This window comes from Mucor velutinosus (assembly GCF_035048745.1).
Source record: "Mucor velutinosus strain NIH1002 chromosome Unknown tig00001564, whole genome shotgun sequence".
NCBI classification, from domain to species: domain Eukaryota; kingdom Fungi; phylum Mucoromycota; class Mucoromycetes; order Mucorales; family Mucoraceae; genus Mucor; species Mucor velutinosus.
In genome coordinates, this window is record NW_027041906.1 from 3,031,986 (window position 1) to 3,059,065 (window position 27,080).

The window sequence follows — 27,080 nt, forward strand, 5'->3', positions numbered from 1 at the left end:
GCTGCTCTTCTTGATGGTGCTGCTGATGGTGCTGCTGCCGCTAGTCTGGTCTCCTTTCATCTACTATCTGTGTTGTATGCTCGTTCTCTGGTGTATCTCCGGTGGCTCTGTATTCTCAAGTCTATTTGTGGCTGTGGTAAGTCGTAAGTATCTTTTTTCTTCTGGTGGTCTCAATGACATAAAGCTTCTTCTTTGGACGTTTTTGTTATTGCTTCCTTTCTCATGATGATGCATTCATGATGTTTTCTTTGTTGCGCTTTCTTTTTCGTTTGTTGGCTGTGATATGATCAGCTCAACGGATGCTTGCAATGTTGTTGCTTCCTATGTACGAACAACAGGCATGATGCACTGCTATATATCTGTATTGCCGCTGTAATACTACTTTGTTATATGGCCGTGGATTGTTGTTTGTGTTGCCTCTGTGGCTTCACATGAAACAATATTAGTCTTTTTGTTGCATTACACACTTATACTACTGTTGCTCATACAACTATGTGTGTTTGTGTTCCTTTGCATCAGACTATTATCATGCACCTTGCTCATGTATGCATTTTTGTTGCAACAACAGCGAGCTCTTTTGAACATCTTTGATGTTTTGTTTGTTATGCTTTTCTTTGACTCGCTTTCATGTGAGTGCCTCTTTTTTTGCCTACATACTACTATACTCTTATAGTAGTATGTTCTTTTCTTCATTCTTTTATTATTATTATGTTTCTTTGAAGCATACCTTCTTTACGTTGCGTGGATGTGCCTATCCCTGAAGCTCAACAAGACTTTATCCGAGGCTAGGAGGTAGATAGGCCGCCTCCACTTGATTATCACTACTTACTTTAGTGATGATTGAGGGTCTCAATGCCAGAATCTAAAGCTAGGTGGTGTAAGTAAGGCATGCTCTAGCACCTGAGGGGAATTTGATGATAGTAACAGCTATATTGCTATATATAGCGGAGCTTAAAATTTTGCCTCACATCAAGACAGGGGGAAACCCTCGCAAAAATTTTTTTTAGTCAGCGGAGTTTTCAAGCAATCTGATTGGCTAAGAGGTTGAAACAACGAAGGTCTACAACCAGTCGGTTTTGTATGTATTTGTCGTTTATTATCATAGTTTTATGTTTGTAATAAAAGGTTATCTAAATATATACAACTCAAGTTCTTTTTCAAAGGTAATCTAGACTGCAGCAACTACTATAGGGGGAAAAACTGTCCCGTTCGTTCAAATAATCTTGACTTTTACCCAGTGTATTGCCAAAACTCAAAAAGAAAATACCTCCCATACTGCGTTCGACAGAACAGCTAACAGGAATTACAGTAACGTAAAAAACTTATGGTTGGACTATATTTTAATCCCAGTATAACTAGCCAAAGTGGGAAGTGTCAAAACTGTTAGGTGGGTAATTCTAAATGATATAAAATCGTTGATATCTTTACTTCCAATAAACGTATCGGAGAGATCTAAAAAACTACCTGCGGTATGCTCATGATATTTAATACCCCAGGAGCATTTTAAAAGTATAAAAGAAGCTAGTTTTCTCATATTTTTTCTTTATTTCTTTGCTTTCATATTTTTTTTTCAAAACTTTCATTATGCCTGCTCGTTTAACACAAGTGTTGTGCCAGAAGGGCTACAACTGTCTATAAAGATTAAGGTATTCTTGATGGGTAGATATGTCTGTGTTGTGCAACAACATGGACAAGCTATGAAAATTGAAGTGCATCTCAGCCATCTAAACACTGAGGTTCACCAGATGTGATAAGCGTTGTACAAGATAAGTTGCTATTTTGGCATTCAGAACTTGGTATAAATAGAGTAACTCTTGTCTTCATCAATAAATCTTTAGCTTTTGTGTCTGATCTTATTCAAATAAGTCTTTTCTTGTTTTTATAGTATCGAACGTTTTTTATAAGCTACAAATAATAATCCTTTTATTCTTTGTGCTTAACAGTACAAAATAACAGAAAAAGAGTGCCAAAAATATATTGATAGTATGCCTGCCCGAACCAAGGCTCTTATCAAGAGCAAAGGTGGTTCAACTCACTATTAATGATTTTATAATAAAATGTACATTTTTCTTTATTTTTAAACAATAAAATCATTCGATTTCAGTTTTTGAAAAAGTCATAATTATGTATAGATAGCACTACCTTCTCTCATTCAAACGATATATATATCTCGACTTCGTATACAAGGAGATGACTAAAAACTAATGCAGAAAGACAAAATTTTAAACGAACAGGACAGTTTTTCCCCCTACAGTATTTGCTCTGTCATCCATTAAACCGTTCTGTAGAATTTGAAAAAAAAAATACCATACTGTCAAACTGGCAGGTGGAGAGCAGTAAACTGAGGAATCTCTACTACTACTAGCAAGGTAGGTGAGCCTCCTTATAAACTTTAAACATGGATAAAAGTCCTATTAATGAGAATGGACATACCATTCAAATCAAATAAAATCAATTACTGTCTATTCATACTAAAAGCAATTCCAGCAAACTAAGCATGATTTCGCTTTGTCTAGACGAATATTTAGACTCTTATCCGAAGTACCTTGATCTATCCTTTGTATGAGGATTATTAATATCAATCTATTAGCATGTATCCAATAGATACAGTTTATCTAGCCCATGTCAGTAATAGTACTACACATTTGAGTGTATTACATCGCTGAGTGTACATCTTTAACATGTACCTGGATATATTGCATATCGTGTGTATGTCCATAGCATATCTCATATATAGTACAAGTCTGTATTACATAATGTATCTGTAGCTAGTATCGCTAATATATCCACTGTTGTATTTCCTATGGAAATTGCTTGATGTAATTGTCGACTTCATTGTGATCTATCGATCCATCAAAGACGATTGATAGAGATCCAACCAACTAACATAGTACCCCATAGGTTGGAGATACTATCGGTGGATTCAAGAGGTGTAAATAGCTTTCATGTAGCATGGAAACACTAACCCTTGCTCTTTTTATAACTTACATCAAATTACATGAACATTACATATTTTTCTCTACGAAAGATGTGATTTTGATGTTATTTTATGTGCACATTATCTAACATCTAATCCTACCACTGTACTTAGATATGATTCATTTGTGCACATATTTTAGATGCAAACCTTCACAATTACATATTTCGTATCAGAATCAGAGATTATTATGCTTTTGTCACGTATTTTTTTTTGCTACCATGACGGCAAAATTAATCATGTTATACCATCATGAAGATGAATATTGCTTTGGAAAGCTAATACTGTACGCTTGTACAAACTGGCGCAGATTTTATGCTCAATTGCGAAATTACTTTATTTAAAAAAAAGAGGAAACTAGAAGAACAGTGTGAAGATGGCACCGACGATGCAAAGAGTAGCTGTCATGAATGGAGCCAACTGAGCAGCGGCTTGACTTGTTTCTAATCCTTGGATCTTGAACTCATCCTCCTCAATATCAGCAGCATCAGCAGCATCTAGTACAATTGATTTTTGACCTTGATGATAACCGGCTGACTGAAATGAGAATTTGTCCCCAACGTATTCTGTGCTGTTGGCAACTATTTGTAAAAATAAAAATGAGATGACGATGAATATGATTTGAAGAAAGCAAGAGCTTTAACAAAACTTACATCGTTTATATGGCTTGGGGTCATTTAGACAGCCATCCAATCGCACCATGGTGTAACCCTCTTCATCAATGGTGTTAATGATGCGAGACACAGCATTCAGAGATCCAGTATAAGGTAAATCATACTGAATCGAAATGAATGAACCCTTGGCATCATAAGTGTCCTTGTATTTCTTGAATGTTTCCGAGTAAATCTCTTGAATTGAATTAGCGCCAGTAGCTTCCTTCTTCATGTAGTCCTGACTGTCCAAATTGTAGCCAACAATGATAAAGCCCAGATCCCTCAAAATGCCTTCTGTGCGAACATCCTTCTCTTCAGTGTAATGGAGGCGGACATACTTGGGTGCAACATTGATCAGGGTCTCAATGATATGAGCATTGTTCAGGATGTCGATACGAATATCTTCATCAGTGAGAGCCGAGGAATTGTCATTCGGCACGCGGTATGTCATGCCAATGAAATGGCCTGCATTGTAAACGTTTTGTACTACCATGGCATATTGTTGAGTGTAGAGCCATGTTGCATTGACAAAGAAATTGGCGCGAGCATCAGCCTTGGCCAATTGACGGACGATCTTTGCTGTTACATCACTAGGTCCTTCGCTCTATTCAATAGATTTAGTAGAGCTATAGGCCGGCTGCTCAATATATAAACCTACATATGTCAATGCAATTTGTCCTTGAGTTTTACAGCCTGTTACTTGAGCTACAGCGGGTCTTGTTGATGAGGATTGCAGGAGGTTGAGGGTATGTGCAGAGATGGCATCTAGTACAATCTATGTTAGTACTACTAAATTTTCCGATAGTCTATCTCTAGACACACCTTCATCGTACAAGGATGCCGATGCTGAAGCAGCGTCAACAGTAATGGAGGGTTCAGCCTCTTCGTCAACAAATGGCTCTATTTCTTGAGGAGGTGGAGGATTTTCCAACGTTTCATCACCCATCATATCCTCTTCTCCGAGCATGGGATCCTGTTCTCCGAGCATGGGATCCTGTTCTCCGAGCATGGGATCCTGTTCTTCGTGCATGGGATCCTGTTCTTCAAGCATGGAATCCTGTTCTTCGTGCATGGAATCCTGTTCTTCGAGCATGGAATCCTGTTCTTCGTGCATGGGATCCTGTTCTTCGAGCATGGCATCCTGTTCTTCGTGCATGGGATCCTCTTCGTCGAGCATGGGATCCTCTTCGTCGAGCATGGCATCCTCCTCCTCTGAAATAATCTCAATTTCCTCATATTCTTCTTCTTCATCTGTTTCATCGTATTGCGGCTTGACTTGCTGAGGTTCGATCTTGTCCTTCTTTCCATCCTTCTCAGGAGTACCAGCACCAGCATCAGCTTCCAAGCCAGTGTCAGTGGAGGATGTTTGAGTAGGCTCTGTTGTTATTGCAGTTATCTTTTTATTGACCTCATCAAAAGTCAATGTAAGCTTCTTGCCTGTATTAGCTTCTTGAACGGATGTTGCGGCCAATATCTGGAGAATCAACAGAGAAAAGACAAAAAGTGTAGCTATTCTCTGATAGTTATATGGCATGCTGTATAAAGGAAATAGAGAAACAAAGAGCAATACGACCGTGATGTCAAGCATAACGCAATATAAATATCAAACGAGCATTCTTGAACTAAATAAACCTCCTTAGCATGTTTTGTACAATGGAAACGGAAATATTTCAAATAGGCTTGTAAACATCATATTCGTTTATTTCAATGCATACATTTTTCAGTCGTTGTTTTTTTGTTATTACCATTGCACTCTGAATGAGCTGACACGAGGCCCAATATCATCGTCATCATCTCTTCGTCTGGGTCGTCTTCTATCATGCGTAGGTTGGAAGTTGGAAGGGTCATTGCCGCTGTCTTGGCTCATGCTCAATAACCATCCAGGCACCTCTTGCTTGGCGTCTTGCAAAAGCTTGACCATGGGTTTTGACATGAAACGGTTTCCATTGGTGAAAAATGCAGTAGCGATACCTGTATTTCCTGCACGACCAGTACGACCAATGCGATGAACGTAATCATCAATGTCACTAGGTAAATCAAACGAAATGACATGTGTGACATTGGGGATATCCAAACCTCTTGCTGCAACAGCAGTAGCCACCATGATGGGTGTGATGCCCTTTCTGAATGAGTCCAAGGCGGCTTCACGTTCACTCTGAATTCTGTCACCATGGATAGCAGTGGCGGGCAGGTGATTGTCGTTCAAGAATGAGCACACAGTATCCGCCATACGTTTGGTTTCTGTAAAGATCAACGTCAGGCCTTGGGCATCCTTGTCTTGTTTCAAGATCTCCAATAAGCGAGGACGCTTTTCTTCATCACGCACAAGCTCAATCTTTTGAGTGATATTTTCAGATGTAGCACCTACACGACCCACCGATAAAAACACATATTCGTTCATAAAATCACTGGCCAGTTTCTGAATATTGTCGGGAAAGGTAGCAGAGAACATCAAGGTTTGACGCTTTGCCGGTGGAGGCATGTCTTCACCTTGGACAATACGACGCACCTGAGGCTCAAACCCCATGTCCAGCATGCGATCTGCTTCGTCTAGCACCAAATATTGAATATTCTGAAACGACAATCGACGACGCTCCAAGATGTCGACGAGACGACCAGGAGTAGCTACCAATAAGTGGCATCCACGGTCAATCAAACGCAACTGTCTCTGAATATCAGCACCACCATACGCAACACAAGGTCTCACATAGGATCTGTAGCAAAACTTGCGTGCTTCGTTGTAAATTTGAGAGGCCAGCTCTCTGGTAGGAGCTAAAATCAGTACCTGAGGGTATGCCTTTTTATAAGATTGATAGCCTTGCTTGACACGAGGCTCCTTTGGATCCTCCAAGGGGCCGTTTGTGAACATGGCAGACAAGATGGGGAACAAAAAGCCAGCTGTCTTTCCAGAGCCAGTCTGAGCACAGGCCATTAAATCATGATGTTGCATGACGATGGGAATAGAGTGTTTTTGAACAGGTGTAGGTGTGGTGTAACGAGCGTGCTGGATGTTCTCCAGCAAGTGTTTGTCAAGACCAGAGTTGGAGAACTAGCATCATGTTATTATAGGCAGCACATTAAGCTGCTGCATTGAAAGCTTACCTCAGTAATACCCTCAGGTACATTCTGCCCCTTGGTTTCTACGGGGATGTTTTCATACTTGTCAAAGTTGATACCCGAATGAACGCTTTCATGACCTGTGGCTGTGCCAAACAACTTGATCTTGGCCTCTTCGCTTTCTTCTCCCAGTTGATGCACGCCATCCTTCCATATACCTTGACCAGGCTCAATTGTATCTTTGGGTTTCTTTCCTTTGTCTGTCCACCCTAAACTGTCCATGGTCATGGCACCCCATTGACCGCTGTTGTTTGATTCTGTAGGCGTATTCCAGCCATCATCCTCGTGCTGCTGAGTGGCTGATTTTGTTGCTGGTGCTTGTGATACAGATGTAGATGCTTGAGTTGCTTGAGCAGCCCAAGAACTGGTAGCAGGCTTGGCATCCCAGCCAGATGAAGAAGGTTTTGTCGTGGTAGCTTGAGGTTGTTGATCCCAAGATGACTGAGATTCTGAGGGCTTTTGATCCCAGGTAGAGAAAGTGTCAGCACTGCTATTTGAAGGTGATGCGTCCCAAGAAGATGTACTAGTAAGCCTTTGATCCCAAGCAGTGTCGTCCTTTGATGGAGTATTCCAGCCTGTTTGACTGTTGTTGATAGATTGATGTTGATGCCAATTATTTTGTTGTTGTCGCCGAGGCTGTTGTTGTTGGTAGCTCCCTCTGCCTCTACCACCTCTAGATGGTTGTTGCTGATAACTGCCTCCTCCTCTGCCTCCTCTGTCGCCACCACGCTGATAGTTTTGTTGATATTCGCCTCTGCCTTGACCTCTTCCTTGTTGATACCCCCCTCTCCTGTCACACTGTTGGTGTTGATTGCGACCCTCAAAATCTTGCGCCGTTAATGGACGATTACCCCAATCACCTGCTTTATCCACACGAGCGCTCCATCTGCCATTGACGCGCCTTTTAGTTCAACAGGACTGGTTGAGTAATTGAATGATAAATCGTTACCTGGTGTCATTTGATTGAAGTTTTGCAGGTTTATCCCATTCAGAATCTTTATCGGAACTATCTACATTCAAGTTTTCTGGATGAACAAGATTAGTTTCCAAGGTAGTGCAGAATCGCACAACATGTCAGCAACTTTACTCATGTTTTCTTGCAAGCCATCCATGTTCCAGTTACTCATATTGAACAGTTATAGTTTGATAGAGAGAAGAAAGGTGCATTCTGCTGTTTAAAATTGCTTATTTATTTATTTGTTTGTAAAAAAAAAAAAGGTAGGCGTGTGTGTGTGTGTGTATGTTGACCTTGAATGAGAGGGAGAGAGAGAGAAAGAGAAAGAGAGAGAGAGAGAGAACCAGAATTCATCATGGGAGTGAAAATAGACAACGGGGAGAGGTAAAATGATGTTCTTGAGAAGACTTATATATATACAATGTTCTTCTGTTCTTCTTCTTTCAGTTTAATCAATGCGAGAGAGCATACGATGAAGCGTGTTGTGAACCTTTTCGAGTTCATGGACCACCTGGGCATTGCCATCTTCTTCGTAACGGCCAGAGTTCATTTCAGGATTGCTAAAAGTGCCTTCATTGTATTGAGAGTCAATTTGACGAAGTCTGTTTTGGAGCTTTTCAACATCATCAGAAGTGTATTTGGTATGAGACAGACGGTTGGATTCTCTGGCAATATCCATCAACTCCTGATGAACGTTCTCAAGATTCTTGACCATTGGCATTTTGAATAACAGGTTTATATATATATATATAATGAAATATATAATATAGAAAGAAAAAAGAGGCTCAATTTCGCCTGCATTTATACTTTCCTCGCTCATAACGCCCTCTGTCTCTTTTGTTCTCACATAAATCTTGTGATGTTTCTTTCTTTTTTAAGAGATGGGAACAATTTATGCAAAGAAACTGATTGGCATTTTAGGTTCAAACCTCTGATTCGAGAGACAGCGGCCCCAACCCCCTCCTCATTCAGTTCACAGCGCTGTACATGCTAAACATTTGCATCGTATGATCACAATCAATATAAATAAATCAACTTTTTTACTATAGCACCGTGAAATTGTGGATGCAATGACGCTTATTGGTTTCACACTAATTTCTCTTTCATATTGCCTGAGAGAACTCTCATGGCAAGGTGTAGAAGAAGTGCATCGACTCAAATACCATGACAAATGTGCATTTACAATGGTTTGCGCACGCAAACGTAAGGTAAAAGCTTTTCATGGTATCATAGAGACAGGCGGAATAAGCTTTTTTTTTTCCAGTTTATACAAGATAAACTCCATATAAATCCGCGAAAAAGAAGAGTTTAGTTCATGCTCTTTCATTAGAAAACGACCCATTTTCCTTGACACAAACAGGAAGATTGACATTTAACTCAAGACAACTAATGTACACAAGCACGCCATGGAGTAGGCCGATACCACTAGGGGGGGGGGGGCTGTAAACCAATAAGCTAGCTTTCCGTTGAACAGCGATGTGGAGCCTCACATTCATGCAAGAATGTCCTTGTATTATATTTGAGTCAATAGAGCACAATATCTATTATAGATATCAAGACAGGATGAACAATGGCAACTTCCCAGCGAAAACTACAATGATTCCATCGAGCATAAACTCAAAGTTTGGATCTTTCGAGAACGTTTCAAAACGTCAAGGCATCATGTACAGCACTTTACATTTCAACATTCATCTAAGTTGTTTATTTTATGGTACATGTATGAAGGAAGAGAGGAGGGAGGGGGGAATATATATCAATTCAGTATTATACACATCTTCTAGTCAGTTCTATTGACCCGCCTATACTTGGAATTTCCAGGGCGTTTAAGGTCTTGAATACAAATACGGACGAGCTCCTTCTTGGTTTGCTCGTCTTCTAGCTGGATACATTTGTTGTAAACTGGCATCATTTCACGCAGACGAGGAGCGTGTAGACTAGACGAACGACGTAGTTCACTTGTTAATAGACTCAATGCATTTTCCGTGTCATTTGATCTAAATATTTGCTTATTTTAGTATATAGTTCGTGTGAGTGTGTAGACATGAATAGTTACCTTGCTAACGTATTGGCCATCAGCACAGCCATGTGTTGCTGCTGGTAATCTTTCCATCCTTCTTTAATGGCAAGTGCGTTCTTTTCCGCCTCTATCGCCTTCCTCTCAATCTCACTGGAAGCATGGGCCTCGTCAAATTGCTTGGCTCTTGACTCCAGAAAGTCTTGATAATCCTCCCACACTTTCCAAGCCAGTGTCTTGTCCTTGGTATTGTAGCATAATTGAAGCATTTGTTGATAGGTAAATGCATTCTTTTCAACGCTATGTTGGTCAAACAGTTTGGTGTAAATATCTACGCATTTGGAGGTCTGCTTTTGAGAAATGTGCAAAGTTAAATAAGATGTCAACAAGGCAGGTGTCATCTCCACGTCTTGCTCGATCTGCTTAAACAACCATTCTGCCTCCTTGACAACCAGCGAACGTTTGCTAGGGACATTGACAGGCAATAAATGACGCTCAGTGGATAATGCTGTGATAGACGCTGTTGTCGACTTGGGTTGATGTTGGTCTTGAGGCACTGCTGTTGGATGATAGCTAGCATAACACCAAAACAGGTTGGTGTAGGTTGTGCTATCCGGTTTCAGTAAAGATTCACTGCCATTCTTTTCAACATCCTGCCACATGCTTTGTAGAATAAGTCGAGCTTGCTTCAAATCCTTCTTTCTCGCACATGCAGTCAAGAGTGTGTTGTATGTGATCTTGTCGGGCTGGAATCCATAGCTCGTTTGCATCTGATCCAATAAACTGAAAGCTTCGTCGTAATAATCGGGCCGTTTAGCGCAAGCGTTGATGAGAACATTGAAAGTAACGTCTGTTGGGTACAGCTGATATCCCGCCATGTCTTCAAACAAGTTCAATGCACGCTCCACTTCTCCTCTCTACAACACCAGCATTCTATAAGTTACCTATTCAAGCGCCATTCTACAGACAAACTTACCTTGGCACAAGCATGAAGCATCAATGTAAAACTCACTTCATCGGGCTGGTGATAGGACAGTCGCATTGCATCAAACACTTCCCATGCTTTTTCCACCCTGTTTGCTTTTAAACATCCACTGATCAGATTTGAGAAAATCGGCTATATGTGTGTATGTTAGTTTTTTTTTTCCATGCAAGGTGTCAATGGAAAGGGATCCTACTTGAGATGGAATGATGGACGCATCCTTCATTTTTTCAAAGATCACAAATGCATCATCCAAACGTTTGTTGGTGACAAAGGCCTTTACCAGGGTGCCGTATGTATAAATGTCTGGTTTCATGCCGAGCTCATCCAGTTTCTTAAAAGTGGCTACTGTTTTCTCGACATCCTTAGCACTGGCATAGGCATCCATCAAGTGATTCACTGATCTCAGGCTAGGCGTAATGTTGTAGCTGGTCATCAAGTCAAATGCTTTCTCTGCTTCCACAGGTCTCTTTGCTAATGCGTTGGCGTAGATCAATTGCTCAAAATCTTGCACGGTCAGACTTTGAACCGTTTCCGCAGTAGTGGTAGTTGTGGGTGCATCTTTGGAGGTCTCGGCACTGGCATCACTGGGCAGTTGAGCTAATAGAGCAGCCTGTTGATCGCCTCCAATCTGCTGCTGTTGTTGACGAGTATCCAAAAACTTGATTCGCAATTTCTCCAAATAGTCGCTGCTGATTTTAGGTTTGACAGGTATAGGGGCTGCCAATTCCTTGTAGACGGAGGCAATGTCCTCCTCATTCACTCTTTCGAAGGAAGCATATTTCTAAGGAATTTGTCAGGATCAGCGAGTGATATTCTTGATAGATTGGTATAGCCAACATACCTGCTTTGATTTGGATTCGAGTTGGTATTCTAATTTCTTGATTTCCTCAATGACCTGTTTGGTTCTCTCTTCCTGGAGTCCTCTACAACACACCGTTAATACAACATGTCAATTGCACCTCGAAAAGACATTACCTGGAAGCAAATGTCCTTGTCAGTATGTTTAGCAAGGGAGATTGTCTATTCAACATTTGAGAGCGTCTCAATAAATGTGCTCTGGACAGCATGATGTATGATTGGGGGGGGGGCAAACAAGACGAAAATGCAAATATTTTTTTACCCTAGCAACTGCTTTATATGTGACATCCGGGATACAGACTTGTTGGAGCCCGATGCTTTAAACATCAGCTTTTGACAAGATAGAAATTGATAAGGATCAAATGAGAGAGAAAGTCTATAGTCAATGGCGTGGGTTTATTTGCTTAAATAAATAGAAATGATATATAGAGGTTGCATCCCGGGATATATGACGATTCAGCCTTGCTATAAGGTGTATGCCCACTGTATCGTCTCCATCATTCCGTAAATGAAACCAATTCAAGCTGTCTATCTGTATGAGTGATTGTGTATAAATAGAGATTGTGTCCTTCATCGTTAGAGTGATGATGAGCTTTCTCCTCCTTGTATGCTTTCGTATTCCTTCTTCTTTTCTAAAAGCATAGCTAATCTCTTCTCCTATTAGATATCATATTCAATTAGCTCACTTTTTTTTTTTTTTTTTTTTACAAGGATGAACAAATCTTAATTTCCTACCTTTGACTTGATTTTGTACATTTCCAAGACATAAAAACCGGCTGCACCACCTGCTAGCGCACCAAATGAAACTGCTAAAGCTTTACCAACTTTCGACATGTGTGAAATATGAGGGAAAGGAGAAAAGGGGTGAAGGGGGGGTTGAAAAAGCACATCCGAACCATGATTTAACAAGCCGTGGGGTTGGGCTATTGTTTGTGACCACCACGAATACGAGGTATTCAAATGCATAACCAACCTCCTGACAGGAGGAAATCCGAAATATAACGACGGACTGGCGATGGATGTTTGTATAAATAGGTGCTACATGAGCTTTTAGTAAAGTTATATACTATTATGCACATTTCTCTATACCATGCAATTGGCATTCATATTGTTTGTAGTATCATTTCAATCCGCATTTGCCATCCCATTTCACATCAAAACAAAGCGTGGCACTGGTGTAGACATTGCTGTCAATTCCAACTCTGATTTCTGTACCTATTTGCCTCCTCATCCTGGACAATCTGTATCTGCTACTGAAAATGATGCTGATCCATTTTGCACCGTGACAAAACAATATGCTGGTTGCTTCCCTGATGGGTTTATCAAATCTGCTCACTTTTACCGAACCGCTACCTATGTCCAGGTCACTGGTCGGATCAATCATACCGCGTATGATATCTTGACTGAGGATGGAGGAGGTCAATATGACAACAAGGTAAGTCAGAAGCCAGCTACTGTAAAATGAGATATTGATGCTATTGGCGTATTAGAACCTCCCTCATGGCACTTGTAATGGATTGAAGCATTGGGTTAATTTGATTGAGCCGGATAGCGAAACATTTTGTATTCGATGCTGTCAATACAAATCAGATTGCAATATTGGGATATCCACACATGGATGTCTTCGAATTGTACCTGGAGACTATAGTTAATTCTTCAAATCTTGTCATAGTCAAATGCATTTATATATTATACATTCTCTTATCACACTGTACGTGGCATACGCATCACTCCTACAACTCTGCCCACGAATACACATTAATAAAGCAGACTATTCCTAGTAACACACGTATAAACAAATAGTAGCAAGTTTAAATTTCGCATTAAAAGTCTCATTTTAAGAAAACAAACTTGTAAAGCTTGCGTCAAAACAATCCTCGAGTTGATTTGTTGTATTTTTTAATCTGCAGTGCCTTCTCAAGAGCTTTCAACAGCATGGGTTACTCTCAGCATTGATATTGCCAGCCGTCGCCGCCGCCAAAACCAGTTGTATCTCCGACATTGATTTTCTCGCTCGAAATAGGAATTTTTTTGATCCAATTTCGACTTTTTTTGAACTATTTTGTGAGATTCGACTATATGAAATGTGATAATTCTTGCAGACTTCCTTAAGCTTTCTTAGAGTACTTTTCAAGGAGCATCTAATGGTAGTAATTAAGGTGCGTGTTTTGGCTAGGCTTATTGAGCAATTTGTGAAAATATAAAACGAGGTTTTTAGCGAAAATGTCGAGATTTTACATGTGAGAGTCTCATAAACAAAGTTTCACGGATTGCTTTCGATCGAAACAGACATTTTGATGTAATATATGTCATAGTAAATGTCTTCATTTTGGAGGTTAAAAATGCGATCGTTTGATTTTCGATGAAAACCATGAGGTACCCCTCATGATTTTTGGTCGGTTTTTGGCCATGTATTTTGGGTCCCCAAAAAGTTGAGCAAAGGTGTCAGAAAGTTACTACTAATCAAATACAATTGTTTGGCGCCATTCCGGTGACTCATAAATATTTAAATGTCGAGATATAAAGGCTTGAAAGCTGTCAAATTTGGTTATGTGTTGCTTTATAGAGTTTATTTACACGGCATAAATCACATCTTTAGTAGCTGCAATTTACTGGAAAGGCAGTTCTGTAACTGGGAAGACAGTTCTATAACTGGAAAGGCATTTCTGTAGCTTGAGCAATTTTTAATTCGAATAGGAGGCATATTGATTTTGGTAAAGCTGATTCATGCAAATTTTGATGCGCAATGTTGCTGGTAAGCTTATTAACAATGGAAATGAAAACCCGAATTTGCTGCTTGAGCACTATGGTTTTGCACCTTCGTCTTGCTATGGTAAAACTTTATTATAAGTCAATGTTACCAAATGTTGAATTAGATGCCATCTCGCTATGCTCGTTTCAAAGTTTTACAGTATATGTTAGACGACGTATGTATTTTGATGCTTAACCAAGTAATCGAGCTATTCCGATGATCACTGACATCTTGCATATGATAACCACTTGGTTTTATCAAAGTGTTATACGCTCCCCCCCCCCCTTTTTTTTATGTTTATTGTAGTTTTAGCCCTGAAAAAATGCGAATATCTATTTAAATAAGAACTTGATTGACATTTGTGTATTCTGCTCATTCTTCTCTTCTCTTCCTTGACTCTATACTTTTAATGCACGGCATGAAATTATCGTCTTGTTCCTTGATGTTGATCATCATCACTTTGCTTCTTGTTCATTATACAGATGCGTCTCCAATGACAGCACAGCATCATGCAAGAGATGAAAAAAGTGGTGTTTCATCAAGCACAACAGCATCACCACCTCCCATTCGAATTCGCAAAGGCCTGCCATTCAAAAATAATGAAATTGGTATCGTTGGTTTTCAAGGCTCTCCAAATGATACCCCCTGATAACCTGAGCAAAAACTTATAGGCACTGTACTGTAACTGCTAAATACCATGTACCTTTTTTGAAAAAAAAATATCTGCAATAAATCAATCGTGTTAGTTGCTATCGCAATAATGCATCAATGCTGCTTTTGATGATGAGCATGGACCAGTCCATTGTGTTAAGCGTTGTGTCAATATAGAGTATATCTGTGTCTAGCACTCATGGCAATTGTATCGGTTGCATCCCGCTTATCGCACCAGCACGCTTTCCATGTGCGATAGAGCATCATGATTGTAAATATGCAAGATGTAGGGTCCAGATTGCACCACAAGAAAAGAAACAACTTTGTGCATGAACGCCCATTTTTATAATTACATCAAATGGGCATATTTGACATTGAAATTGTGATCAATGGCGTGTGTAATCAAGTGATGATGCTCATGTACGGCACAATTATTTCTGACAAAGTCATTTGACTCTAATTGCTCGTTCTGCGGATGAGATAAGAGTTTGATTTGAAATTGTGTCGAACAAAGACAAGATGAGAGATGCCTGTATTCTGATCAATGTAATGAAATCAACAGTATAAATACTTTGCAGACTTCAAGAGTATATTGAAGGTATCGAAGTATGAAGGAATGACAAGTTGATATCCCGATATCCATATATTGTACCGAAGCAACTTTTAGAGATGCAACAATCCAGCAGAAACCTTTAATAAAATGCTGCTTACAGCGGCAAATCTAACGTCTCATAAAGTCTATTAGCATGAAACAAAGAGGATCGATCCCGAATATAAAACTCCATCGATCCCCACACTCTCGTATACAGCCTATAATTACAGCAACATCCATGCAACTAGTATAATCTAAGTTCCTGTCTCGCATAAAATAGCATCCTCATTCAATTGGTCGCAAAACCCTATCCTGTTGGTAATAACTATCAACGTTTTATTTCGTCAATAGAATACAATAGCTTGTGCTGTGTAGATGTGAGTTTTCCTATATAATACAGTTAAGTTGGAGGTGGAAGGGAGGGCATGGGGGGGGTTGTTGGGTGGATAAAAACAGGGACAGATCTAATAATTAGTGAACAACTTGAATACCAACACTCTTTGCAACACCAATGATACTGCTAGAGATGCTCTCCAGTGACAAATGCTTCAAATTGGCGTCTTGTTGCTTGATTTTAGCGATTTCGTAAATGTGCTTTAAACTGATAGAACCGACGACTTCAGTACCAGGTGTTTGAGCACCCTTTGTAATACCAGCAGCTCTCTTGAGGAAATATGTTGTGGGTGGAGATTTGACAACGAATGTAAAGGTACGATCGGGCTTGATGGTGATGACAGTAGGTAAAGGTGTATCTGTCACAATGTGCTTGGTTTTATCGTTGAATTGTTTACAGAAATCCATGGATTTGACACCACGAGCACCCAATGCAGGACCAACAGGTGGTGAGGGTGATGCCTTACCAGCACCAACTAAAAGCTTGACAAGGACTTCAGCTGCTTGGGTCTTTTTCGACATGTTGGATTGTGTATAGGTTGAACGAAAGCAATGAAAAAAAAAAAGAACCTGGGCTAATTTGGCTGGTCTTTTTTTTTTTTCTTCTCCACCCCTTGCAAGTTGGTGGCTTTTTGGATTTGATGGCTCTAAAACACCGGATCCTTTAAATGCGGGGATGTAAACGGACCTTTCTTCTCTCTCTTGTTCCTACATCTGAATCATGCATCAAAAACAGTTGACATGTAATACCAGCTTCATGTGGTTCCTCAGTGTAAATGGTCAGAATACTCATTCGTAATGATAGACTTTTTAGAGGATCTACTGTCTTCGTTGAATGCTACCAATCTAATTGACAACCAAGCATTCATTAAAAGGATATGGGACAGGTCAAAGCAACTGGAAGCTGCTGAAAACGACGATGAAAGCAGAAAACTAACACAATACGGTAAGATGAGTTGAGCATCAGTGCAACGATACCGCTTCTAATACGGTCTTGTAAGCATTGAAGCTATGGAACATGACAATAGAGATGGTTCTGCTCATCAATACCAAAAACACACAAAAGCTATCCATTGTAGCCACATGTACTTAGAGAGGTGATATATGGCAGGTTGTTTCCTATGGACTGACTCAGGTATATACTAGTAAAAGACATCTGCTTCAATGTCCTGTGTAGAGACCAGCAATGGAAGGACACCAATTCATGGACTTACTTGCATATTATTACGGCATTATTCAAAACCTGGTTAGGTATGTCTCATCAGTTGAAAGAGAACAAAAACTAACGCTTGTTAGATTCTGATAATATCATCTACATTGAAGAGAAACTGATCAAAGAGATGAAAAAGTACAACGACATTGATTTGAACAGTGATTTACCGGATTGTTGCATCAGAGATATTATCAAATGTTACATATATCAGTCAGAATACGTATGTATACCTTGGTGAGCAAAGTGCTGACCTTATTGACATGACTAAATAGGCTTCTCATTCTGAAAAATGGCCTGAATGCACAGAGTTCTTTGAAAAGGCCACTCATCTTGTGCTTTCCATGTCTTCAAGCGACAAATGTAATGAGGTAGGTGTTGTATTCTGTCAGTTCTTAAGAATGGAAGCTAAATATTTGTCTAGGTCGCCTATCTCAGTTATTTGGTTCTCGATACTGCGACAAGTATGTCAAAGTCAGTGTCTAAATCATCCGTAGATGTGCTTACTTGGGTGTTTGATGCGCTTGCTAAGATTCTGAATTGCAAGGGAAGCGTCTCGCTGCCAAAGTACCTTCATGTAAGAATATGGTTCATATTATGATTACCACAATAAGCTGAAGCAGTTCTATACGTAGATAGCTTTACTAGACCTGATTAGTGAGTTTCATCCTGTGACATATCGGAATTGCCGCTAAGTTATTTTTACAGTACACGTGTGCGAAAAGGATACCCATATCTTACGATGTGAAGCCATGAAAAGTGCATTAGCGACATTCGACGAAATATTTTCTCAAGTAGGGTAAGATCTTCAGCATCAAGCATTTTAATACTCATATGGAGCGCTCAATTAGAGCATGAAAACCGATACGAGATTCTATCTATCCAGAATACATATCCAGCTCAAAGCGGTTTCTCTATTAAGCGAGTCTCTTCACAAGGCGTTACAAGCTGGTAAGTGATGTGTGATGGCTGCTATTGATATGAGATTGACATATTGATATGTAGAATACTTCAAAATGGTTGAAAATGTTGTCATTGCTGTGGATGAACTGAACATGTACATTACCAAAGACATTTTATAAAGATGAGTGCTAATACGTGCGCACAGACTGGTTGCTACTGTACGCAAACTGAATCAAAATCGAAATATCAGGTATGAGATGGCATTTTAAGGAGCCTGTTACTTAGGAGTACATACTAACCTTTGATTGTAGCCTATCGACCATTATGGATGGACTGGACCTATTGATTCACAGGGCAGAAAACAATTTGATGGGAACTTCTGTTGACAGTAGCACGCTCTACTTGTGCAAGATATTCATACTATCGGAACTGACGATTGAAAACAGTAAATCTTCAGCGCAATGCAATGACGATGTCATTCGTTCCTCTATGGATGGTAAGGTCAAACATCATCTCTTGTGTAGCCACCTAACACTGCTGCCTACAGCTGTATTTCTTATCAAAGAGGACATTGAAGAGGATGATCTAAATGCTATTCAAATTGTCTTGTGGAGAACAGGTGATTTCTTTTACAATGTGAGTACATTGAAGTGCTATGTGTGGCATGTTAACTAATGCCATGAGCATACTACATAGAGACGCAATTACAAAGATGCCCTACCATGGTATCGCCATGCTTATACTGCAACACAATCCACATTTCACGGGACGGATAATGCAATTATATTAGCAAAGTAAGCATTTTTTGATTTAGAAAAATCTCCAGGCCTACAACGCTTGCATCTAGAAAACTCTCATTTTGCCATGTTGAAAGCAATGATCCTTATTCTGCTTATCAGTGTATGAAAAGGTGTCACCAAGACCCATCGAACTGGACTACTGAAGACTTTATTTTGCTACTCAAGTATGGATTGATGCAGACAACACTGCCTCAAGATGAGTGTTTGTATATTGAATCAGGAATCAAACATGCGCAGTTATTTACATGGTCTGCTAGTGTTGAGTGGCATTATGGAAGACGTTATTGAGTCATCTTCGTTTCAGCCTCGATATTTTGTCGACATCTTGGAGTACTGTTATCAATACGGCAAAAAGAGCTCCATCTTGGGAGTCGTCATGGGGTATATTACAAATTATTACACGGCAAACAATGTCAACGAAGATGGAGATACAGACGCTTTGTATAATGCTCAGTGTTTGCAGGTCAATGTGTTTGTGTGGGTTTTAAGGTGAGTCTGTGTCTGCAAGATGGTCCCTCCTTTTATCTGAAATTGCGTAGATGCTTGGTTCATATAAAAACTACAGTGTATGAAGAGATCAAAAACGATGGAAAATCTACAACAAAGTAAATGCGATGATATGAGTGGATTCTTTTTTTTTTTGAATATTAATGCTAAAATATAGAAAACTCGACTTTAAATCCATTGCTGATTACATGCTTTCTGGTAAGACAGCAATATTATTCGACATTGAGATGTTGTAGCTTAATATGCGTATAGTCATTACTCTGCTGGGAAACATTGACATGAACAAGTTCATACCTGGAATAAACGACAACAAGGTCAATTGCAAACTTATGACTGATCTCGAATGGATGCTGCAGACGTCATGGAATCTCGGTCTATTCTGCTTTAGTGCAGGCAAAAACACCGAAGGAATGCGCTTGTTTGATGTGATTAGTGAGGTACTTGTAAGCGTGTCTTTACCAAGCAAGTGCTCATTTTTGCTATATAGCTATTTTCGTATTTCGACAACATCTCCTACTTTACCAAAGAGCAAGATCGAGTACGCACATTTCTCTTTACAGCATCTTACATTCTCATGTACAACAATGCTTTGGAGGTTTGTACTAGACTGCCTGCTGATGCTTATATGCTCATAAAGTGCATGTAGAAAGGAGAGGGCTGGTGTCATGCTATGAATGCCAATAGTCAAACAGTGGTTGACATGCTTCAGACTGTCAAGAAGGACAGCAACAATGACGCGATTAGCATGCTTGCTAGTGTATTTGAGCTGGAAATATACACACATCAGGGCGACTTTGACATGGCCTATACATTATTTGAGGTAGGGCATACAGCTGGCATAGCAAGCCGAAAGCTATGCTAACAAACAACCCAACACGGTAGACCATAGAAAGTTTACCCGAGTGCTCCTATGCTTTACTAGAGCGCATGGCAGGTAACACAATAAATCTACAGTTGATCTGCCATGTTATTGATCTAATATAGGCATTGTACTACTCCATCCTGAATGTCCTATGGATTGTAAGTGATTTTTGAAATGGGAAAAAAAAACAAGCAACTTATGGGTTTGATGTCAGGTGCTTTTCTCGTCCTAAAGGTATGAAGCTACATGGATATTACAAATAGGCATATGTGAATAGCATAGACTGATGCCAATGACATAGAAACTACACGCATCAGCTAGGCTTATTCAGGCAAATATTAATGATTATGCAAAATGGACACGCATCTTGGTATCTGTAGCATTGAAGAGAAAAGTATCTATCGATTTGTATCAGTGCATGTCCCAGATCATCAACCAAAAAGTGTATCAGCGTGTAAGTAAGCTTTTTTTCAAAAGAGTAATGAGACGATGATTTTCCAACAACTGCCAATTTTTAGGCAACTTATCCCCAAAATGAGCTGTATTACCTGATTGTTGTTGCTTGGAATGAAGGAATCACATGTTACTTAAAGTAGGTGATGTACAGTGCTTGCTCATAACATGTCGGTATTGACAAGCATGCCGCAGATCAGAGCCACAAGGTCAATATTGGTGCACTATCGCATTTGAATTGCTGCGTCACTATACGGATGGACATAAAAAGGATACTCTCGAACAGCAGGTATAATTTATCCGGGATAGGGTCTAATTATTGTGTGCTGATCTCTTTCTTCTACATCCTATTACGTATGCTCAACCAGATGAACGATGCCTACCGTATGTTTGAAGGTGAAGGCAGTGATTCTGTTGCAGATTCGAATGTATCAAAAGAATAAATCATTCGATGAATGTCTTCCCCCCCCCCCCAAATTTTATGGTTCGATTTGCTCATAAATATGATGATTCACGCTAAATATATTTATGCGTCCTACAACATGAAATGTATGCAAAACAGGGACAACACACAGTTACCCTCATTTGATCCATTTTCCCCTCCCGCTTGAAAGAACCCATTTGTTTCCCTTTCTTTTCCCTTTTTCCTTTTTCTTTTCTTTCTTTTGTATTTTCATCTTTTCCAATACAAGATACAATAAGAGAGAAATGACTCACTTGGGATCGCCGCATGATGCTTATGATTTCATAGAACAAATAGGCGATGGCTCCTTCGGCACAGTTCACAAAGCACAGAACAAAATTAGCCATAAAGTTGTGGGTTCTAAAAAGCGAAAATGCGGGGTAGCCTAAGCGTAAGCTGACCATCACACTGTTTTATTACCAGGTTGCTGTAAAGGTGATGAAGAAGAAATACAACACGATTGAAGATTGCCAAGGCCAATTCGAGCCCAAGCTACTGGATCTCATACCTCCTCACATCAATATTGTGCAATTGTATGACAGTTTTCTATCACCCACAACATGCGATTTGTCTTTTATCATGGAGTATATGGATGGCGGTAATCTGTACCAGCTCATGCGAGAAAGGAGACACCACAACTTGCCGTTCAATCACTGCGAACTAAGAAACATACTGTAAGTGCCTACACACGATAGCCATCTCCACCCCTATTCACATTTGCTCCATCCCGCGCATTCAGACACCAAATATTATCAGCTGTTTCGCATATACACAGCCATCAAGTATTCCACAGAGACATGAAGCCTGAAAATCTGTTATTAGACTATTCAGTTGGACGACCAATCATCAAACTTGCTGATTTCGGTCTAGCTAGAGAATTAAAAAGCAAACCACCCTATACAGAATACGTTAGTACGAGATGGTAAACTTCAAAGAGCCGCATTCAATAGCCACCTTATACTGAAGATGTCATAGGTATCGAGCACCCGAAGTGCTATTGCGCTCTACAGAATATTCTGCACCTGTCGATTTATGGGCCATTGGCGCAATATTTGCAGAACTTATTACCCTTGAACCTCTATTTCCGGGTGAATCGGAAATTGATCAAATATACCGTATTTGTGAGATATTAGGAAGTCCCGGAAACAAAATTGTGGGCCAAAAGAGCAAGGTAGTACGACAAGAAAAGAGACTGAGTCCTGGATTTGCAAGAAAGAAGGCAAAAGACCTGAATACAGACCTCCGAGCCATCAACACAAGCACGACATCCACCATTTCGATCCTGGATGGCGGTGGAGAATGGAAAGAAGGGGTGAAATTGGCGTATAAAATAGGGTTTAAATTTCCTCAGGTACGTTTCAATACACATCTCGTGGTTTAATTGCAAATTGAAGTAACAAGACAAAGAACAGCTCTCACCAAAACCATTGGAATCAGTCATTCCAAACGCAACTGAATCCATGCTTGATCTCATCCGGCATTTTCTCTTCTTCAATCCGTGCCAAAGATGGTCTGCTGACACTGCATTGAGACATGTCTTCTTTTCTGAAACAGACGAACCAGAGCATACCATTGTGCCATCAGTAGCAGCGCTCAATGAGCCCGTTACGCCACCTGATCATTCTACTGTCAAAAAGACGCCGTCAGCCATCCTCAAGGATATTACCCCGCTCGATCTATTGCCTATACCCCAATCACCCTACCAAATATGCCCTGATTGGAATACAGATCATCCAGTGTCTCGTCATGGTCGATTATGCTCTGCTATCAGAGACGATAATAGATTATCCAGTTCCCGTGCAACTCATGTCGATCGCTTCTTGCATGACACGGAGTCCGCCGTAGAAAGTAATGCCTGGCTGACTCAAAGCAGACCTATATACAGCTCGCATCAAAAGGTGCATCCAGTTACAGATCGACCCAACTCATCGCATGTATGGAACAAGTACAACTATGCAGCTCATCAGCAATTGAGGCCCAGTACTCCTGCTGTGGAACACGTCTCCTCTTCCAATGCTAAACCATCTGTCTCCACTTCAAGCAAAAGATACTCCTATGGCCATGAAGAAGACACACATAGTCGAAGATTAAGCCATCACCCTCTGCATCATCATCACCACCATCCTCACCACAACGACTACCACCACCAGCAACAGCAGCAGCATCACCATCGCCCACCTACCACGGCTACTACAGTGACGGCTTCTACAGCGACTGCTCAAGTGGGCCCGACTAACAATGGATTCAGTATAGACCGTATACCTCATTATGGCAACCAACTCATCAAATGGGCACCACCCCATTTCCCGCATCAAATGGATCATGGTCATGAAATAATAGAGGCCAAAAGACCTGAAAGTAGAAGATGTAGAACGCCTGCGCCATTCTCATCGTCCATAATGAAGCACAAATACACATCAGCGACAATCAATACCAACACCGCCCCTTCCTCCTTTTACACCAACAATGCTTCACCCATCAAACCATGGACGCCTGCTACAACCACGACCACTGTAAACACGGACAAAATCCTGGCAGACGGATACTCGAGCAGAATATCAGATAAACCTCAATCCACACATCGAAATTCAACATCACGCCGCTTCAATCTATGGGTTCCCAAAGACTATGAAGATGACGACGACGATGACGACCAAGATGACGATAATAACAGCAAGGAGGGTCATCCCAATCACAATAGGTTTGTATTCTTACCTGTTCATCAATAAGAAACAACAATAAACATAATTATAATGGGGGGGGAAAGAGGGATGTCTCTTTTTTCTTGCCATTATCGTTTGGTCTTTGAGAAAGGAAGACCCCTTTTTTTTCTTCTGGATTATGGTTTATTTATACTGATGTGTTGTTTTACTTGTGTAGATGGGTTCAAGTTCTGTAACTATACATACAACAAGTGTACATACATGTTGAAAAATTCCCGTTTGATTGACATCAGGCAGTGCTTCATTGTCTCCTCTTTCATAGCAGTAAAGCAGTAGCAACCAAGAAAGAGGAAATTACATTTACCAAACAAACAGCAAGTTTGTAGCTTAACTTGTCATTATAGAAAAATTGATATAAATCATGAGTGTCATCATGGATGTGGATATAATGATCCTCTCTCTCTTTCTTTCTCTCCTCCTTGTCTCTTTTATTGATCATGAACACGCCAACATTACCATCATCAAAACAGCAGCAGGCCTGTATACTATATGAACACTATCTCGAGCTACGAAAGATGAGAGAGCACCGTCTGAAACTACTGCAAGAACAGCAGAAACGAGTGCAGCAACATGAGCGGGGCCTCTTCAGAATTAGAAATCACCTTGCCAAAGCTGTAACAGAAGTCGCCAAGGTCCACGACAAACTAAACCAGTTGGTAGAATCAGATGTCTGGGTCACAGCAAAAGAACATGAACAGATCCATTGTGTGTGCGATATGGTAGAGAGAGAATTTTCCGACTGGGATCTCAAGAAGAGAAAGAAGCATCAGCAGATTGATAAAGAAGCCAATGATGCCAAGATACATGCGTCTCATATTGTGGGTATCGAAAGAGCTCTATTGTGTCTGGAAGATCAAATGCGACAGCAATTTTCAGAGTACAAAAGCAAACGCAATCGGGTTCATGATTATCAACAGCAGCAGCAACAACAGCAGCAGCAAATCTTTCTTCGTCGCTCTAAATCACAATGTTCATTTACATCCATCATCACTGCCACTTCCAAAAACTCAACATCGCTATCAGGAGCGTTATTAAAAAAGTGGCTGCAGCCAAGATTGCAGCAACAGCCACAGCCACAACAAGAAAGTAATCTTCACGCAAGATATCGCCATGTTGCTGCCATGTAAGAGTGTCACTTGCTATCATTTCACATAACGTACGGGTACAAACGGCCTATATGCTCTTGATTACATACTGTTAATGCTATATACTATATTTCATTAAATATTTTACATACATTCATTATCAACACGAGCCTTTGGCTAATATCACAAAATTAATATAGCTAAAATGTTAGAAGAACCCTGATTGTTGATTGATACAAAATCACTAACCATATAAGTCTATGCTTCGGATGATTCTCTACCTTCGCTTCGCCTTGGTGAGGGTCAACATACGTAGCGGCAGTTCGTGCTATTGATTGCTCTTGCGTATCTTATCAAAATACTGCTACTTTCAATTTGACCCACCACTTACACATAAAACCCCTTTATATTATCTGTGGATCTGATTCTTATATGATGCTCTACATCCATATACACGTAGCTACTTCTATACGGGCAAGCAGCATACTGGTATTTCCTCTTTTCAATCCATAGTCTCCCTGATACAGCAAAACCTGAGTGCATTTGAGCCGCGTTTTCTCGCGTTCAATGCTGTTTTAAGTTGTCAGAATAGCATCAAACGGTTGCTCTCATCTGGCAGTTACTTTCTGACATCTTTGCTCAACTTTTTGGGGACTAAAAAATCATGAGCAAAAAACGACCAAAAAGCATGAGGTATCCCTCATGGTTTTCATCAGAAATCAAACATTCGCGTTTTTGACCTTGATAATGAAAACTTTTACTATGGTATATCTTGAATCAAAACGTTTCTATCAATCTAACGTAACCGCTGAAATCATCGTTGTGGGACCTTGCTATGTAAAATTTCGGCTTTTTGGCCAAAAACCTCTTTTCATATTTTTGTAGATTACTTGATAAGTTTATTCAAAACATCTTTCTTATTTGGTACCATTGAATGCGCCTTGAAAAGCACTCCAGTAAAGCATAAAGAAGCTTAAGATGATAATCATATTTTACTTAGTCGCATCTGCAAGAATAGTTCAATCGAGTCGAAAACTATCAAGATTTAGCCAATCTGGAACAACCTATGAATCTGCGTTTGAATTATTTTTGACTGGTGGGGCTGGCTGACAAACTCAATGCCCTTTTCATAAGGCTATACAGTAATAGATGCTCTTGAAGCGTATGGAAAGTAGGTGGCAAGCCATAATACTACCGTTTATTATGCTAGTTTTTTAAATTCTATATTTAATAACGTTAGTCTGGACATTGACGATTCATGGGCTGCATAACATGTCTTCAGTAAATAGGGAAATCTCTGAGGCTTCGGGTCGTCGTTCAAGGAAAGTGTTATTGACAGCATTGAACAGAGGAAAGATGGCAAAATTAAAGTGGTTTTTGTTGATTGATTGTAAAATCATTAATCATATACGAGCCAGGCCTGACAGATGCCTGAAAATTCAGTTTCCATATGAGGGTTGTAAAAGTGTCTAGGGACTGAAGATTTATTATGTTATGATGATGTTTGTGACAAATTTGAGCTTCTATACTGAAAATTCATAAACAAATAAATGTCTTACTCAGATCTTTGAACAAGCTGTCGATAGTGTCTGATTGAAAGGGTAGTGCTATCGAAATACCCCTACAAATTGAAGTGGTTGCCACAGTTTCTCAAGGAGTTTCTGTACAAACTTATCACAGACTTAAGGCGATAGCATTGGAAGAATAAACTACTAAAGAAGCCATCAAAGTCGTATTGTATGCTGTTGAGGTGGGATATGGTTATGCGATACACCTATTGAATATATATTCATTTCACATCTGAAAGCCATCTTCAGTAATTTGGTAACATGAACGTCCTGGACTACATTTATGGGCCATATGTTCTTCAAGGCAGCAAATATTTCACTTGGTATTTGCAACATTAGCAGCTATTGCATCATACATCAAATGATCAAAGCGAGATCAATAGCCTGAGTCAAGGATCCTCAAGCTAGATTGCAACACCTACAAATGTAGATGTTCAGAATATGATCAAGCAAAGGTTTGTTGTCTTGCACAAAATGTAGAAAGCGATCAGTACAGAGATATTCTTGCAGTTTATTCGGGAATGAGATAATGAATGAAATGTAGTATATTCATTGATTT

General features: G+C 40.0%; 10 protein-coding genes across 10 annotated transcripts; 5 read left to right on the forward strand and 5 right to left on the reverse strand.

Annotated features, from left to right (window-relative positions):
* Nucleotides 1-3,334: 3,334 nt before the first annotated feature.
* On the reverse strand, nt 3,335-5,164 carry ATC70_011276 (uncharacterized protein; the record flags this gene model as incomplete). The annotated part of the gene is made up of 4 exons (XM_064830470.1): nt 3,335-3,558; nt 3,631-4,234; nt 4,289-4,395; nt 4,453-5,164. 4 exons carry the CDS (start codon nt 5,162-5,164, stop codon nt 3,335-3,337), a joined length of 1,647 nt encoding a protein of 548 aa, XP_064682972.1.
* Nucleotides 5,165-5,371: 207 nt separating this feature from the next.
* On the reverse strand, nt 5,372-7,874 carry ATC70_011277 (uncharacterized protein; the record flags this gene model as incomplete). The annotated part of the gene is made up of 4 exons (XM_064830471.1): nt 5,372-6,679; nt 6,733-7,648; nt 7,697-7,772; nt 7,835-7,874. The coding sequence occupies 4 exons, from the start codon at nt 7,872-7,874 to the stop codon at nt 5,372-5,374; spliced, it is 2,340 nt and encodes a 779-aa protein (XP_064682973.1).
* Nucleotides 7,875-8,150: 276 nt separating this feature from the next.
* ATC70_011278 (uncharacterized protein) lies at nt 8,151-8,423 on the reverse strand (the record flags this gene model as incomplete). Its single annotated transcript, XM_064830472.1, has 1 exon — nt 8,151-8,423. One exon carries the CDS (start codon nt 8,421-8,423, stop codon nt 8,151-8,153), a length of 273 nt encoding a protein of 90 aa, XP_064682974.1.
* Nucleotides 8,424-9,479: 1,056 nt separating this feature from the next.
* ATC70_011279 (uncharacterized protein) lies at nt 9,480-11,768 on the reverse strand (the record flags this gene model as incomplete). The annotated part of the gene is made up of 6 exons (XM_064830473.1): nt 9,480-9,696; nt 9,756-10,633; nt 10,693-10,833; nt 10,895-11,482; nt 11,543-11,624; nt 11,677-11,768. 6 exons carry the CDS (start codon nt 11,766-11,768, stop codon nt 9,480-9,482), a joined length of 1,998 nt encoding a protein of 665 aa, XP_064682975.1.
* Nucleotides 11,769-12,649: 881 nt separating this feature from the next.
* Nucleotides 12,650-13,211, forward strand: ATC70_011280 (uncharacterized protein; the record flags this gene model as incomplete). Its single annotated transcript, XM_064830474.1, has 2 exons — nt 12,650-12,994; nt 13,050-13,211. The coding sequence occupies 2 exons, from the start codon at nt 12,650-12,652 to the stop codon at nt 13,209-13,211; spliced, it is 507 nt and encodes a 168-aa protein (XP_064682976.1).
* A 2,814-nt stretch (nt 13,212-16,025) lies between these two features.
* ATC70_011281 (uncharacterized protein) lies at nt 16,026-16,469 on the reverse strand (the record flags this gene model as incomplete). Its single annotated transcript, XM_064830475.1, has 1 exon — nt 16,026-16,469. The coding sequence occupies one exon, from the start codon at nt 16,467-16,469 to the stop codon at nt 16,026-16,028; it is 444 nt and encodes a 147-aa protein (XP_064682977.1).
* A 276-nt stretch (nt 16,470-16,745) lies between these two features.
* On the forward strand, nt 16,746-18,239 carry PGK1_2 (phosphoglycerate kinase; the record flags this gene model as incomplete). The annotated part of the gene is made up of 9 exons (XM_064830476.1): nt 16,746-16,893; nt 17,094-17,198; nt 17,244-17,380; nt 17,433-17,528; nt 17,582-17,734; nt 17,793-17,814; nt 17,866-17,951; nt 18,009-18,108; nt 18,163-18,239. The coding sequence occupies 9 exons, from the start codon at nt 16,746-16,748 to the stop codon at nt 18,237-18,239; spliced, it is 924 nt and encodes a 307-aa protein (XP_064682978.1).
* A 145-nt stretch (nt 18,240-18,384) lies between these two features.
* Nucleotides 18,385-20,977, forward strand: ATC70_011283 (uncharacterized protein; the record flags this gene model as incomplete). The annotated part of the gene is made up of 15 exons (XM_064830477.1): nt 18,385-18,556; nt 18,608-18,696; nt 18,757-18,854; nt 18,908-19,062; nt 19,118-19,349; nt 19,525-19,565; nt 19,620-19,804; nt 19,855-19,962; nt 20,014-20,187; nt 20,250-20,301; nt 20,352-20,387; nt 20,444-20,463; nt 20,531-20,683; nt 20,748-20,821; nt 20,878-20,977. 15 exons carry the CDS (start codon nt 18,385-18,387, stop codon nt 20,975-20,977), a joined length of 1,689 nt encoding a protein of 562 aa, XP_064682979.1.
* Nucleotides 20,978-21,390: 413 nt separating this feature from the next.
* Nucleotides 21,391-23,874, forward strand: TWF1 (Twinfilin-1; the record flags this gene model as incomplete). The annotated part of the gene is made up of 5 exons (XM_064830478.1): nt 21,391-21,498; nt 21,569-21,819; nt 21,885-22,067; nt 22,121-22,496; nt 22,558-23,874. 5 exons carry the CDS (start codon nt 21,391-21,393, stop codon nt 23,872-23,874), a joined length of 2,235 nt encoding a protein of 744 aa, XP_064682980.1.
* A 431-nt stretch (nt 23,875-24,305) lies between these two features.
* On the forward strand, nt 24,306-24,995 carry PCL7_6 (cyclin-like protein interacting with PHO85; the record flags this gene model as incomplete). The annotated part of the gene is made up of 1 exon (XM_064830479.1): nt 24,306-24,995. The coding sequence occupies one exon, from the start codon at nt 24,306-24,308 to the stop codon at nt 24,993-24,995; it is 690 nt and encodes a 229-aa protein (XP_064682981.1).
* Nucleotides 24,996-27,080: the final 2,085 nt, after the last annotated feature.